Source organism: Dama dama, chromosome X, assembly GCF_033118175.1.
Source record: "Dama dama isolate Ldn47 chromosome X, ASM3311817v1, whole genome shotgun sequence".
NCBI lineage: Eukaryota > Metazoa > Chordata > Mammalia > Artiodactyla > Cervidae > Dama > Dama dama.
This window is the reverse complement of record NC_083714.1, coordinates 75,739,807-75,756,992: the sequence shown is the minus strand read 5'-3', so window position 1 is coordinate 75,756,992 and position 17,186 is coordinate 75,739,807. Positions and strand designations below refer to the sequence as shown.

General features: G+C 36.0%; 1 protein-coding gene across 2 annotated transcripts in view; it reads left to right on the top strand.

Moving 5' to 3' along the window:
* The window catches only part of KLHL4 (kelch like family member 4), a 116,398-nt gene that overhangs the window by 59,891 nt on the left and 39,321 nt on the right, over window positions 1–17,186 (top strand). For both annotated transcript variants that reach the window (XM_061136644.1, XM_061136643.1), the window contains exons 2-5: window positions 5,823–5,990; window positions 6,355–6,491; window positions 11,985–12,181; window positions 15,934–16,146. In XM_061136644.1, the coding sequence (XP_060992627.1) occupies window positions 5,823–5,990; window positions 6,355–6,491; window positions 11,985–12,181; window positions 15,934–16,146 (715 nt within the window). The remainder of the gene's footprint in view (window positions 1–5,822; window positions 5,991–6,354; window positions 6,492–11,984; window positions 12,182–15,933; window positions 16,147–17,186) is intronic.

Sequence of the window (17,186 nt, the reverse complement as noted above, 5' to 3'; positions counted from 1 at the left end):
TTAAAAGGCTCTTTGGGAGCTTTGGAAGGAAATCAAGGATATACAGAAGTCAAGCAAATCAAGAAAAAGTCATATTGAAATCAATAGGAAATTTCATGGAATTTTTTCTTGCTCTTGTTCCAGGGTGGCACAGCACAATTGGATGTAGGCAACTTATTTCTTCATTTCTCCCTCAAGTTACAAGAAATGAGTGAACTTTTTTTGCTACTGTCTGGCCTATCCACAGGATATGAAGCAAACTGATTTCAGTATTGCCTAACTCAGTGCTCAGATGAGAATAGCAGTGTGATTTGAATCCCAGGTTAGAAGTCACAGAAAGTAGTGGCAGGTATCACAGCACGTGAAAAATGTAGAAAGACTATAGACCCATGGAAACCTGGGGGCAAGAGATTATAGGCAAAGGGATACAGTAGAATATTTAAGGCCCAACAAAGAAGCAGAGGTGAGACTTAGAGAAATTAAGGCATGCATAAATAGGTGTGTATATGTGAGATTGGTATTAAAATGCACACATGAAAGTCTACAGAGATGCATTTTCAAAAAGGACCTGAAAAGATCTCAACCTTCATGCTGGGCAGATTAGTGAAAGACTTCCCCCACACTGAACCATCATGCAAAGATTAGGAAAAGTGGCTGTTTTTCCAAATACCCAGTTTTAACAAAAGATCATAAGACATGCAAAGAAATGTGGAAACATAGCTCATTCAAAAGGAGCAAAATAAATATCCATAAACTGACATTAAAGAGCCACATATTTTAACATTTCTAGACAAATAACTTAAACAACTTTCTTAAGTATCTTCAAAGAGCTAAAGGAAAACACAGGAAAAGAATTAAAAGAAGTCAGAAAAGTAATATATGAACAAAATAAGGATATCAAGAAAGAGATAGAAATTACCAAAAAAATAAAAAAAAAAGCAAACAGAAATTCTGGACCTGAAAAATGCAACACTGAATTTAAGAATTTACTAGAGAATTTCAATAACAGACTTGAACTTACAGGAAAAAAGATCTGTGAATTTGATGAAAAGTTATATGAACTTGTGATTATAAGGCAAGTTAAATTAACAAGTTATATGAACTTGTGAGTCCTTACAATTATACAGTGGAAGTGACAAATAGATTCAAGGAATTAGATCTGATAGACAGAGTACCTAGAAATATGGGCAGAGGTTCATAACATTGTGCATGAGGCAGTGATCAAGACCACCTCCAAGAAAAAGAAAGGCAAAATGGTTGTCTCCAGAGGTTGTCTGAAGAGGTCTTTCAAAAAGCTGAGAAAAGAAGAGAAGCTAAAGGTAAAAGAGAAAAGGAAAGATACATCCATCTGAATGCAGAGTTCCAAAGAATAGCATGGAAAGATAAGAAAAGCTTCCTAAGTGATCAATGCAAAGACATAGAGGAAAACAATAGAATGGGAAAGACTAGAGATCACTTTAAGATAATCAAAGATACCAAAGGAACATTTTATGTAAAGATAGGCACAATAAAGGACAGAAATGGTATGGGCCTAACAAAAGCAAAATATATTAGTAAAATGTGGTTAGAATACACAGAAGAATTACACAAAAAAGATCTTCATGAACCAGATAGCCATAGTGGTGTGGTTACTCACCTAGAGCCAGACATCATGGAGTCTGAAGTCAAGTGGGCCTTAGAGAGCATCACTACAAACAAAGCTACTGGAGGTGATGGAACTCCAGTTGAGCTATTTTGAATCCTGAACGATGCTGCTGTTAAAGTGCTGAGCTCAATATGCCAGCACATTTGGAAAACTCAGCAGTGGCCACAGGACTGGAAAAGGTCAATTTTCATTCCAATCCCAAAGAAAGGCAATACCAAATAATGTTCAAATTACCACACAATGGCACCCATCTCACACGCTAGTTAAGTAATGCTCAAAATTTCCCAAGCCAGGCTTCAACAGTACATGAACCAGGAACTTCCAGATGTTCAAGTTGGATTTAACAAAGGCAGAGGAACCAGATATCAAATTGCCAACATCCACTGGATCCTAGGAAAAGCAAGAGAGTTTCAGAAAAACATCTACTTCTGCTTTATTGACTATGCCAAATCTTTTGACTGTGTAGATCACAACAAATTGTGGAAAATTCTTCAAGTGATTGGAATACCAGACCGTTTGACCTGCCTTCTGAGAAATCTATACGCAGGTCAAGAAGCAACAGTTAGAACTGGACATGGAACAGCAGAATGCTTCCAAATTGGAAAGAAGTTTGTCAAGACTGTACACTGTCACCCTCCTTATTTAACTTATATTCAGAGTACATCATGAAAAATGCTGGGCTGGATGAAGCACAAGCTGGAATCAAGGTTGCCGGGAGAAATATCAATAACCTCAGATATGCAGATGACACCGCCCTTATGGCAGAAAGCGAAGAGGAACTGAAGAGCTTCTTGATGAAAGTATAAAAGGAGAGTGAAAAGGCTGGCTTAAAATGCAACCTTCAAAGAACTAAGATCATGGCATTCGGTCCCATTACTTCCTGGCAAATAGATGGTGAAACAATGGAAACAGTGAGAGACTTCATTTTCTTGGGCTCCAAAATCATTACAGATGGTGACTGCAGACATAAAATTAAAAGACACCTTCTCCTTGGGAGAAAAGCTATGATCAACCTAGACAGTATATTAAAAGGTAGAAACATTACTTTGCTGACAAAGATCCGTCTAGTTAAAGCTATGGTTTTTCCAGTAGTCATGTATGGATGTGAGAGTTGGACCATAATGAAAGCTGAGCACCGAAGAACTGAGGCTTTTGAACCGTGGTGTTGGAGAAGACTCTTGAGAGTCCCTTGGACTGCAAGGGATCAAACCAGTCAATCCTGAAGGAAGTCAGTCCTGAACATTCATTGGAAGGACTGATGTTGAAGCTGCAGCTCCAATACTTTTGGCCACCTAATATAAAGAACCGACTCATTGGAAAAGACCCTGATGCAGGGAAAGATTGAAGGCAGGAGGAGAAGATGATGACAGAGGATGAGATTGTTGGATGGCATCACCCACTCGATGGATATGAGTTTTGAGAAAGTTCCTGGAGTTGGTAATGGACAGGGAAACCTGGCATGCTGCAGTCAATTGTGTCACAAAGAGTCAGACATGACTGAGCAACTGAAATTAACTGAATTGATATGAACTTATCAAATCTCAGAAACACAAAGAAAAAAGTGAAAACTGTGAATGGAACCTTAGAGAATTAAGAACCGTCATCAAACAGAACAATATATTCAGAACTAAAATCCCAGAAGGAGAAAAGAGAGAAAAGGGGCAGAGAAGCTTCTTAGAACACTTAATAAGGTCTTAGACATATGTTATCAATGAACACTTGAATGGAAAGGTGTTTAAAAAGTCTTACAGTATCATCCCATATATTGTTCATTTACAAAAAGAAAAAAAATTACATTAAGAAAACAAAGATCTGGCAGTTACCATCTTAAACAAGTAATCATCTTAGCATTACCAGCAGTGAGGCAGCTTGACATTCTGTATCTCTACTGATGCACTAAGAGATGCACCACAGAGTGAGAAGTTGTAATTTAAATCTACTAAGAAAAGAAAAAAAAAAGTTTTAAAAGGCATATTAGAACTATAGAGGCAATTATTCCATACAAATCTATCATATTAGATTTTACTGAGCTATTCATCTCTAGTGTTGCACACCTTAAGATGTAGAATATCCTTATTCCTAGTGATAGCTTACAGTGAACGATGTTGGATTTGTGATCTCCGAAGAAGATTTAGCTTTGGGACCAGGGACCAGGCTTGATCACTCAAGAACTTTTGTGTAGCAGAGTTTTATTAAAGTATAGAAAGGGATAGAGAAATCTTCTGACATAGATATCAGAAGGGGGATGGAAAGTGCCCCCGGTCACTAGTGCCTTGTATACTTTTACCAGATCCACTCCCACAACATACATTTTAAATTATCAAGATTAAAACTAACAACAGAAAGGTCTTACCGGACCCACTCCCACAATATAATTTTAAGATAACAGGATTTGTCAGAATGTTCTTAAGAAGGAAAAACATGTCCTTGAGCAGGATACATTGTTGTAATAAAGTTTAAGATGAGTTGTTTTGTTGTGTAATCGTTAGCTCTGAACTGAGAGAAAATAATGTCTTATGTGACTAAGACAAAGCAATGTAGAAAAAATTGCTTGTCCTTTTCTCCTCCTTGAGAGCACTGTACCCCTTTCTCCTCCTCAGGTACCCTGGACTTCTTATCGACCTACCTAGGAATTGACTCTTTCACTAGGAGATGAATGCTTATATATTCAGGGATGAAATGTCATATTGTCAAAACTTACTTTCAAATGATTCAGTAAAGCAGATAAAGTACTTGTGGTAACAGTTAAAAGTTGGCAGATCTTGGGGGATGTTATACTTTTGTCCTTTCCCTTCAACTTTTTTGCATATTTAAAAATTTCAGTGTCAAGATGTTTTCTAAATTCTTGAAATTCATCAAGACCATTAGCATCCATTCATCTCTTCTATGATCGTGATTTGTGAAAATACAAAGTTGTAACCAGTCAATTAATAAATATTTATTGTGCTCCTACTTATATACTTAAAAAGAAGAAATAATGGTAGTGAATTCCCAAAATTTGAGGAGAGATATAGATTTGAAATACAAGTAGCTAAATGAACTTTATGTAGGATAAACCAAAGAGACCCAGACACACTGTAATGAAATTGTAAAAGACAGAGTTGTCTAGAAAGCAGCAAGAAAGAAGTGAGTCAGTATATACAAGGGATTATCAATAAAATTATCAACAATTTTCTGAGAAGAAACCTTGCAAGACAGAAGGCAGTGGTATGATATACATTTGTCCCTCAGTATCCATGGGGAATTGATTCCAGGACCCACCACAGATACAGAAATCTGTGGATGGGTTCAACCCACGGATATGAAGGGCTTACTCTAAATAAAGTGCTGAAAGAAAAAAAATATCTTGAATATTCTATATCTGTAAAAGCGGTCCCTTTTACAGGTGGCTCAGTGGTAAAGAATCCACCTGCCAATGCAGGAGACACAGCAGATGCAGGTTCCATCCCTGAGTCAGGAAGATCAGCTGGAGGAGGAAATGGCTACCCACTCCAGTATACTTGCCTTGAAAATCCTATGGACAGAGGAGCCTAGCAGGCCACAATCCACAGGGTCTCAAAGAATCAGACATGACTGAGTGACTGAGCATGCATTAAACCTTATCATGGTAATCATTTCACAATATATATGAATATCATCATCACATTGAGCATCTAAAACTTAATGTAATGTGTCAATTATATCTCAGTAAAGCAGAAACTATAAAAGTTGAAATATGTTTATTTTCTTGATAGGAAACAATTGTAAACTGTCGTGGAACTCTCAGGCTTGATATGCAATGAATACTTCATGGAGAAGCTTCAGAACATAACAAATTTGAAAAAAAAAATTCCACGTTATGCCTACAGTTCTAGCATATCATACCTAATGATTTAACTGTGGTGTCAATAAAAAAATTTAAAAGTGGTTTGTATTTTGAAATTTATGTTTGTGCATATAAAATTAACACGAGGTCTGCAGCTGAAACATACATAGTTACATCCATTGTTACATTCCAGATATAAATACTAACCATGACACTTCACTTTAATGGAGGTTAGGGAGCAATAATAGCAAAATATTTAGGATTGGTGGGCAAATATTGTTTACTTTCATTCAATTTATTTATTTTAGAAGCAGAAGTGCCTAAATTTCCACTGGATATTTGCACACTCACTAGGAGAAACAAACCATATTCTCACACTTATCCCCCTTTCAGATTGGCTACACAGCATGCTGAAGACATGAGTGTTAGCAGATCTGAGGAGCAGTTCCATGCCGTAAACCATGCACAAAAAACTCTTCAAAAAATGGAGAACTACTTGAAAGAGAAACAATTGTGTGATGTGTTACTCATTGCTGGACACCTCCGGATTCCTGCGCATCGGTAAGTATACTGAGTATAGCAAGTATGAATGAGAAAGGATCAGTCCATTGATTATAAATTGGAGCTTTGAGGAAAATAGATTTTTATCTCATTATATTAAAAATACACTAGCCCCTATGATCCATGTCACCCTGTGATATTTAGGAGAGTTAAACATTAGGGAAATTAATGAAGAAAAACAGCACAAATTGTCTAAAGAAAATCAACTTAATTTACTTTTCTAATTTCACTATACTTTACTGAAATATGGAAGATGTATGCAGAAAGCATACTTATCAGTATTACACATTTACTGACTGTATTTCATGCTTTTCAGTGATATTATGGACTGTTTGAAGTTCCTATGAAACATTTCTATTTCTAGGTTGGTTCTTAGTGCAGTGTCTGATTATTTTGCTGCAATGTTTACTAATGATGTGCTTGAAGCCAAACAAGAAGAGGTCAAGATGGAAGGAATCGATCCTAATGCACTTAATTCCTTAGTGCAGTATGCCTATACAGGTAAGTGCTTGGTCTGTATTAACTCATTCAACCCTCACAATATCTCTACATCATATAACTCACATTATTATTAGCCTGTGAGTCTATTATTAGTTAGTGAGAAAACTGAAGGATAGACCAATTAAGTAAATTTCCTAAGGTAGTAAGTGACAGAGTCAGTATTTAAATTCAATAGTATAAAAGAGGAAGAGGTAAATAATATGCTATAAAATTTGGGATCGTGAGAAAATATAGCTATATTAACACAAAGTTACAAGTGTATGTCTGTCTGTCTCTCTCTGTGTCTCATGTTGTGGATACATTCTCATTTGTAAAACTAAGAGTAGAAATGGAATATTCTACCCCTATAGATTTAGTTTCTTTTCTTGAAATAATAATGTCATATTTACTCAAACCATATAACAAAGGTAACAGGAACAGTTTAGGGGCAAAGAAACATTCATTCATTCATTCCAAATTTATTAAGGAATGATTCACAAATATAATTATACATGTTTAAAGTATACACGGAGCTTCCCTGGTGGCTCAGACAGTAAAGACTCCACCTGCAAAGCGGGAGTCCCAGGTTCAATCCCTGGGTTAGGAAGGTCCCTGGAGAAGGGAATGGCTACCCACTCCAGTATTCTTTCCTGGAGAATCCCATAGACAGAGGAGGCTGGCATGCTATAGTCCATGGGGTTGCAGAGTCGAACACGACAGAGCAACAAATACATGCACATACATATACATTCATTCAGTTCAGTTCAGTCACTCAGTCATGTCTGACTTCTTGCGACCCCATGAACCACAGCACTCCAGGACTCCCTGTCCATCACCAACTCCCGGAGTTCACCCAAACCCATTTCCATCGAGTTGGTGATGTGATCTAACTATCTCATCCTCTGTCGTCCCCTTCTCCTCCTGCCCTCGATCATTCCCAGCATCAGGGTCTTTTCCAATGAGTCAGCTTTCTGCATCTGGTGGCCAAAGTATTGGAGTTTCAGCTTGAACGTCAATCCTTCCAATGAACACCCAGGACTGATCTCCTTTAGGATGGACTGGTTGGATCTCTTTGCAGTCCAAGGGACTCTCAAGAGTCTTCTGTAACACCACAGTTCAAAAGCATCAATTTTTTGGTACTCAGCTTTCTTCACAGTCCAAATCTCACATCCATACATGACCACTGGAAAAACAATATCCTTGACCAGACGAACCTTTGTTGGCAAAGTAATGTCCCTGCTTTTTAATATGCTGTCTATGTTGGTCATAACTTTCCTTCCAAGGAGTAAGTGTCTTTTAATTTCATGGCTGCAATCACCATCTGCAGTGATTTTGGAGCCCAGAAAAACAAACTCAGCCTCTAGTTCCACTGTTTCCCCATCTATTTGCCATGACGTGATGGGACCAGATGCCATGATCTTAGTTTTCTGAATGCTAAGCTTTAAGCCAACTTTTTCACTCTCCTCTTTCACTTTCATCAAGAGGGCTCTTTAGGTCTTCTTCACTTTCTGCCATAAGGGTGGTGTCATCTGCATATCTGAGGTTATTGATGTTTCTCCTGGTAATCTGGATTCCATCTTGTGCTTCATCCAGCCCAGCATTTCTCATGATGTAATCTGCATATAAGTTAAATAAGCAGGGTGACAATATATAGACTTGATGTAATCATTTTCCTATTTGGAACCAGTCTGTTGTTCCATGTCCAGTTCTAACTGTTGCTTCCTGACCTGCATACAGGTTTCTCAAGGGGCAGATCAGGTGGTGTGGTATTCCCATCACTTTCAGAATCCTCCACAGTTTATTGTGATCCACACAGTCAAAGGCTTTGGCATAGTCAATAAAGCAGAAATAGATGTTTTTTCTGGAACTCTCTTGCTTTTTTGATGATCCAGTAAATGTTGGCAATTTGATCTCTGGTTCCTCTGCCTTTTCTAAAACCAGCTTGAACATCTGGAAGTTCACGGTTCATGTATTGCTAAAGCCTGGCTTGGAGAATATTCAGCATTACTTTACTAGCATTTGAGATGAGTGCAATTGTGTAGTATTTGGGCATTTCTTGACATTGCCTTTCTTTGGGATTGGAATGAAAACTGCCATTTTCCAGTCCTGTGGCCATTGCTGAGTTTTCCAAATTTGCTGACATATTGAGTGCAACACTTTCACAGCATCATCTTTCAGGATTTAAAATAGCTCAACTGGAATTCCATCAGCTCCACTAGCTTTGTTCGTAGTGATGCTTCCTAAGGCCCACTTGACTTCACATTTCAGAATGTCTGGCTCTAGGTGAGTGATCACACCATCATGATTATCTGGGTCATGAAGATCTTTTTTGTACAGTTATTCTGTGTATTCTTGCCACCTCTTCTTAATATCTACTGCTTCTGTCATGTCCATACCATTTCTGTCCTTTACTGAGCCCATCTTTGTATGTGTATGTATGTATATGTGTTAGGTCCATACCATTTCTGTCCTTTATTGAGCCCATATTTCTTGAAATAGACTAGATATCTCTTCAAGAATGATGGGCTCAATAAAAAACAGAAATGGTATGGACCTAACACACATATATACTTACACATATAGTGGAATGATTATCAAGATCAAGGTAATTCACACATCTCTTATAGTTAATGCTTTTTCTGTTGTTTTGTTGGTGAGACCACTTAATATACACTTTTAGCAACTTTCAAGTATGCAGTACCCAATGCTAAGTCACTTCAGTTGTGTCCAACTCTTTGCAACCTTATGGACTGTAGCCTGCCAGGCTCCTCTTACCCCTGGGATTCTTCAGACAAGAATACTGGAGTGGGTTTTGTGCCCTCTTCCAGGGGATGTTCCTGATCCAGGGATCAAACCTGCATTTTCTATGTCTCCTGCATTCTCTGAAGGATTCTTTACCACTAGTAGCACCTGGGAAGCCTGCAGTACCCAATACCATACCATTAACTATAATCACCATGCTGCACTTCATATCCTAGAACTTCTTATAACTGAAAGTTTGCACCCTTCAATCTACATTTCCCCATCTTCCCTTCATGCCTCTATTCCATATATAAGTGACACCATATAGTATTTTTCTTTCTCTATCTTATTTCAGTTAGCATAATGCTCTCTAGTTTTATCCATGTTGTCACAAATGGCAGAATTTCCATCTTTCTCATGGTTGAATATTATTCTTGTGTGTGTGTGTCACATTGTATTCATTCACTAATCTGTCAGTGGATATTTAAGTTATTTCCATATTTCGTGAATAACACTGCAATAAACATCGCAATACATGGGGTCACAAATAGTCAGACATGATTCAGTGACTAAAGAAAAACAACAAAACATGGGAGAGCAACTATCCCTTTAAGATCCAGTTTTCCCTTTCTTGGAGTGGAATTACTGGACCCTATGGCAGTTCTTTGGCCACCTGATGAGAAGAACTGACTCATTTGAAAAGACCCCGATGCTGGGAAAGATTGAAGGCAAGAGCAGAAGGGGACGACAGAGGATGAGATGGTTGGATGGCATCATCAACTCAATGGACATGAGTTTGAGTAAGCTCTGGGAGTTGGTGATGGACAGGGAGCCCTGGCATACTGCAGTCCATGTGGTCACAAAGAGTCGGATATGACTAAGTGACTGAACTGAACTGAACAAATGGTAGTTCTAATCTCTAATTTTTTTGTGAGAGCCTTGTTACTGTTTGCCATAATGGTTAACCCAATTTATATTTTCACCAACAATGTACAAGGGTTCTCTTTTCTCCAAAGCCTCACCAACGTTAACTGTCTCCTTTCATTTTGATAATAGCCATCCTAACAGGTGTGAGGTGATATCTCATTGTGGTTTTGATTTGCATTTCCCTGATGATTAGTGATCTTTTTAATTTACCTGTACCTTTTAATTAGAGCATCTTTTAATGTACCTGTTTGTTATTTGTATGTCTTCTTTGGAAAAAAAATGTCTATTCAGATTCTTTGCCCATTTTTTATTGTATTATTTGCTTTTGTGCTATTGAGTTGCAGATATTTTCTCTCATTCTGTAAGTTTCTTCTCAATTTATTTTTGTATCCTTTGCTGTGGAGAATTTCTCTAGTTTGATGTTGTGTCACTTGTTTGTTTTATCTTTTTCCCCTGTGCTTATGGTGTCTTACCCAGAAATTTTTTTCCAAGACCAAGGAGCTTTTATGCTGTTTTCTTCTATGGGTTCTATGGTTTCATTCATTGAGAAATGAACATGATTCTTCATAACCAGGCCAAGTTTCAATGTCTACGATAGGTGAAACTTTATATCTGATTATGAGAATAGTTTGTACTTCTGAGTTTCATGAGATAGAGGCAGGGCTCTCTTTTCAAAATCCAGATAGGAAACAACACAAGAAAGTCTGCTAATGGACTGGATCCCTTTACAACATATTTTAAAGGCTGAACCAAATATGGTATTATTCTTTTTTATAGTTATGCAATTAGATAGACTCCATATTATGGTATTTTAGAGAGCAAAATTATAAAATAATAATTCATAGTTTATATAACTCATATGAAATATTCTTTACAACTTCTCTAAGCTTGGCTAAAACAAAACTATAGAAATGTAACTTATCAAAATAGCATAACATTTACAATGATTCATCAGTAATTCTTGCTTAAAAATAATGATGCATCAATAAAAATTAAACAGCTTAAATTGCTCTGATCTTGATTTTTAAAAATCTTTATAGATATTTTAGCATAATCTGTTTTCTATACCTAAGAAAATAATCATAAAAGCAGTTCTTTACCTGAGGACACTTGGCAGCATTTTCTTTCTTTTAAAAAAGCGCTAGAGATTAATTCCAGACATAATATTTGAGCAAAGTCATCCTAATCAGCTAATACATGCAGATGCAAAAAAAAAAAAAAATTGACATATAAGCTTAATGTTCTTATTTACCAAGACATTTTCCCACACAAATTGAAGTAGCTCAGTCGTGTCCGACTCTTTGCGACCTGTGGACTGTAGTCCGCCAGGTTCCTCCATCCATGGGATTCTCCAGGCAAGTGTACTGGAGTGGGTTGCCATGTCCCTCTCCAGGGGATCTTCCCGACCCAGGGATTGAACCCAGGTCTCCCGCATTGCAGGCAGACACTTTACCGTCTGAGCCACCAGGGGAGCCCCATGATCCTTAGGTAATATGTCATAAAGTTTCTTGAGTCATAGTGTAGACAATATTTGATATTAGATTTATATACAGGTCTAATATGGTATATAAACAAGTAATTGCTGTTCTTTGCAATGATAGTACTCACAGTTCATTTGCTCCAGTTGTTTTTCATAATCTTGTTCCTTTCAGCCGTCTTGTTAGTGTTTGTACAGACTCACTTGCATATATTCACCTCAACTGGCATTCCCTAAATAGTCACTGTACACTAGGGGAAAAAAAATAGCCCTATTAATGAGATAAATTGAAAATTTTAGCTATCTTGCATATTTGTGTCTTTCTTTATGGAATATATAATCATTCTTTAACTTTTCAAACAATCTAGGTGTCCTGCAATTGAAAGAAGATACTATTGAAAATTTGCTGGCTGCAGCTTGTCTCCTGCAGCTGACTCAAGTCATTGAAGTCTGCTCCAATTTTCTTATAAAGCAGCTCCACCCTTCAAACTGCTTAGGGATTCGATCATTTGGAGATGCCCAAGGCTGTACAAAGCTCCTAAATGTGGCACATAGATACACAATGGTAAAATCAATTGATCCATGTTGTATTTATAATATATTAACACAATATCTAACCTAATGAAATGTTTATTGATATGTGTGTGTGTAGAACCATTCCAAGTAAATATTATAATATTGGGACAACATTAAAAAACAATATAGATTTATATAATTTTCAAATTACTTGCACATAATAAATATTAGCTAAAAATATTGGTCTGGTTGATCTGTACACAGACAAATTTCACATTTTTGAAGCTAAAAAGATTTAATTAAACCTCAGAACTTGGAGAAGTGAAAATATTAGCAGTAATTAAACTGGACAAGTATATATTTCAAGTAGAATCCACAGTAATAAGAAAACATAATTTTCCTGATGTTTGTATACTATTAGAACTTCATAAAGTTGTACAAATTATTGTTTCTAATGAAATTCAGATATCATTCCATATGTAAAAAGGAAATATTAATGGATCAGTGTTAACTGGAGGAGCTTAAGAACTGTCAAAATTAGTAAGTCAATCCATTCTATTGAATGGACTTTTTATTTTCCAGTTAAAACATGTAATTTGGTTTTAAACAATTCACAGTTAAATTCCTTAATTAACTTAAAGTCCCTCTCAATTCTACTAGTAATTATAATAAACTAAATGAACATGTTTGATGTGTTAATTATTTAAAAGTGGCATTGGATAAGACTACCTTTATTCAGTCAAGTGATAGTGACATGCAATGTAGATTATCTGTAGGGAGACAAGTAGACAGAGGATATTAAATAAATCCTTACCATTCGTCCTAAATCAAATTAAAAGATAAAATTTCAAGCTAAGAAAATAGCTACATTTATTTAAGATTCAAAAATAAAAGACAAGTACATAAAAGTGAACAATAAAGAATCACAACTAAAAGCAACAATAAAATTAATATTATAATTCTGTAATTGAGATGCATATAATTAAAAAGTATTTCTAGAGTTTTATATAGACCTTAAAATTTTCAAACTTGCAATATTTGGATTCTCTAAAAAAATTCTTGTAAAACTTCCTCTCTGTTCTTCCCACACTTGGTCATTTTTCAATATTTGAAGTTTTAAACATGTTCCTGAAATGATACCTTTATATTGAGAATCATATTATAATGGACTGACAAAACATGTTATTTCGTTATGCTATTTGTATTCATATGTCCTAAATATAGATGCCATATAAACTATAGAACAGCAGTTCAAATGTTAATCCTACTACAAAAGCCAAACATGAAAACTTCCTGTTAAATTACTTAAATTCTTGAACTAAGTATTAACAGTTTCCTGTCTGGTATCTTACTCTTGCCGACAAAACACATTCTGATAAACAGCTTGAATTATTTTTGTTCCTCAAAATGAACTTGTCTTCCTTTTCCTATTATGTGACTGAAACTGAATGCTAAAGCAGGATGTACATAAAAATGCAATAATGTCTCCTTTAAGCCCTCTTTAGTTATTTTAGTATCTATTATAAATGTGGTAAAATATGCCAAGATCATGCTATAATAATGCTTTTATAATACTGTATTGATAGTTTAAAATACAAATAACTTTAATGTCTAAGAATAATGTTAATCTCCAAAAATTTAGTTAGTCATTTGAACCGTAGACTGAATAAACAGATTGCCTTCTCTAATGTGACTGGGCCGCATCCAGATATATCCTCATAGACACACCTAGAATAATGTTCGGCCAGAAGACTCCATGGCTAAGTCAAGTCGACACATAAAATTGGCTGTCACAGTCATATAAATAGTAGTCTGCATCGATGAAACATTCAGGAAATAGGTTATATTCATTTAATATGATTTAACACAATGTAATTGTGGATTTTAAAAGATGAATACCAAATCAAGGGCAGACACACACACAAAAAAAGACACTTGGGAAGGTGATTAGAAGAAAATGTTTACCTTGAAATTAGGAGTAAAATAAAACAATTAAAAATTAATCTTTAAGCTTGACTAAATATCTGTTTTATACTACTGGATATTTCAGTGCCATAAGTATATAATTTAATTAGCCATTGAGGTTTTACATACTAAGCTAATCTCCTTCTTTTTTTTTTTCTCTCTATTTTTATTTTCTTTCATCGGACAGTAGATAGAAAGGAGAACGAGATATGGGATCATGCATAATAATTGTATGATTTCAAAGTGTACATACACTACCAGTAATAGGTAGACATAAGTTTTGCAGTGTTTTTTTTCTTAACCCTTTCATAAAAATTATATCATTTATGAAAGTCAGTTGCAGTATCAAATAAAATGAAGTAGACCTGAAGGCATAGATGTGAGTCCACACTTAGCCATTTACTGTGCAGGAGATCAACCAATTCACAGCCTGTTTTCTCATCACAGTAATTACACTTTCCACAAGATTGCACTGGTGATGACTTAATGTTTGTGAAAGAAATTTTTAAAGTGTGAAGTGCTGTACAAGTGTAATGAATTATTAGTTTTAGTACTAACTTCACCACTTTGCTATAGGTTAGAGGGTTTTCAACAAGGAACATCTGCTATAGTAAAATCATGTATACTATCTATGGTGAAACAGATCACCAGCCCAGGTGGGATGCACGAGACAAGTGCTCCGGCCTGGTGCACTGGGAAGACCCAGAGGAATCGGGTGGAGAGGGAGGTGGGAGGGGGGATCGGGATTGGGAATACATGTAAATCTATGGCTGATTCATATCAATGTATGACAAAACCCACTGGAAAAAATAATAATAATAATAATAATAATAAAAAATCAACAGTTCTCCCCCTGGTGCTTGCCTTAGTCACCAGGAGGCTCTTTTGTCTAAAAAGGCAAGTCAACTTGGAATTTATGGTCTTAGAGCCTCCTGATGGGACTATCAAGCCTGATAATTGGTGTATGGAGAATTTTGTTATTAGGTTAACTGAGTTTCACAATGAATAAACTCAAGGGGATAAGTGGTTCATTGGCAGAAATCTCACCTCCCACAATGACTAAACTCAGAATGGAGATGAAAGAGTGATCTGGTTTATCTAGATCCCCCAGTTATAAAGAGGCGGTCTTAAGCTGCTTCCAAAATATCAGTTTACTAGGCAATAAAAATTACCAACTAGACATGTTTATATAAATTTTAAAAGTATATTTTACTGCATTTAAACTTAAGATGTTCACTATGAAAAATATTGGAAATGGTAATTGTGTTGTCAAAGAAAAATATATAATATTATAAATAGGAAAAACATAGTAGTATTTTGATTAAAAAAAGTTGAAACATAACTGCCTGAGATTTGATACTTGACAAAAATATAGCACAAATGACAGAAGGGAGAATTAAGGTAAAATATATAAAAATTGAAAGATAGCCCCACTCTCCCTCAACAAACAACTCCATAAGAGTCACTTTCAGATAAACCTTAACTTGTAGATCTTTATTCATAATAAAATATACCTTTGCCTTGATTAATAGATCATGTTTTTTCACAAGAGGAAGGAGTTTTTAATTGAAATCTTTTTTCTCATCGTGAAATAATTCAGTATGCTGCCCCCTCAAAGGCATAGCCAGAGCTACCTCCCCCAGGCTTTCTTTGGTTCCTCAGCTTCAGAAGTCACATCCAACCCCCCTCTTATGGGCGGCAATGGCATCTATTTTTCATAAATGCATATATCTGTCTCTCTGACTTTTTCTGAAGTTTAACAAAGTGAAAATCTTTGATAAGCTTATTTTGTTAAGAAGTTAAAGTACAAAATTTCAGTAGCTCTTTCTTTTCTAGGAACACTTCATCGAGGTAATACAGAACCAAGAATTCCTCCTCCTTCCAGCTAATGAGATTTCAAAACTTTTGTGCAGTGATGACATTAATGTGCCTGATGAAGAAACCATTTTCCAAGCTCTAATGCTGTGGGTGGGGCATGATGTGCAGGCTAGGCAACAAGACCTAGCAATGCTGCTTTCTTACATCAGATTGCCGTTACTTCCACCACAGGTATGGGAACTTACCCAGGTAATGGAAGTTATAGTTCTAAATGACAACTGGACATTAATCTATTCTTTATTTGTTTTATACGGAGAATTTCTAGCACAGGATTTGTTTCACAGAAGGACAAATACAGACTTCGGTTAGCAATATTAATAATGATAAGAGATGGGGAAAGAAGGTTTAATAAAAGACCTACAGATAATCTCCAAACTTCAGCATACTCATTAGTTTCAGTTTTCTCTCACCAAACAGCACTTGTAACAAGCAGGGGAAATGACTAAATCTCTTTTTCTTTTCCTACCACCTTCTAGGAAAGGTGATAGTAATTATTACAATAGCATCCCAGAGAAAACTCTAGGAATGAGTTAGATTCTGGATCAAACCTAGTAACTGACATGAGTAATTAACTACTATGATTGAAACCATGTTAAAGAGTTTCAGATGCACTAGAGCATCATTATAGTCAATAATCAACTTTTATTGAAATACGTAACAATGTTGTGTTAGTTTCAAGTGTATGGCAGATTTTATGTATTTATATATATTACATACATACATACACATATATATGTACATACAAAATATACATACATGTATACATATATATGTATATATGTTTTCATATATATATATGAAAACAGAGCATAACACGCTCCAGGATCATCCATGCTATTGCAAATGGGAATTTTTTTTTAATGGCTGAGTAGTATTCCAGCGTGTGTGTGTGTGTGTGTGTGTGTGTGTGTGTGTGTGTGTGTGTGTATACACCACATCTTCTGGTGAGTAGGGTTATGTCTCTGCTCAGTTAGTTGTTTCACCTGAGGCATCCCAAGATTAGTGCCTATAGTCTGTTGGATGGGGGCAGGTCTGGCTGCTAAGGCTATTAAGCTAAAGGGAATTTTCCAAAATGGTCCTTGCTAGGACCAGTGTCCACATGATAGAATGAACTCCCACAATGGTTGCTGCCCATGTCTGATTCTAAGGTGAGCTGCTGTCTATTGCCTTTCCTGGTGACTCTAAAATCAGCTGGTAGCTCTGACCCTGTC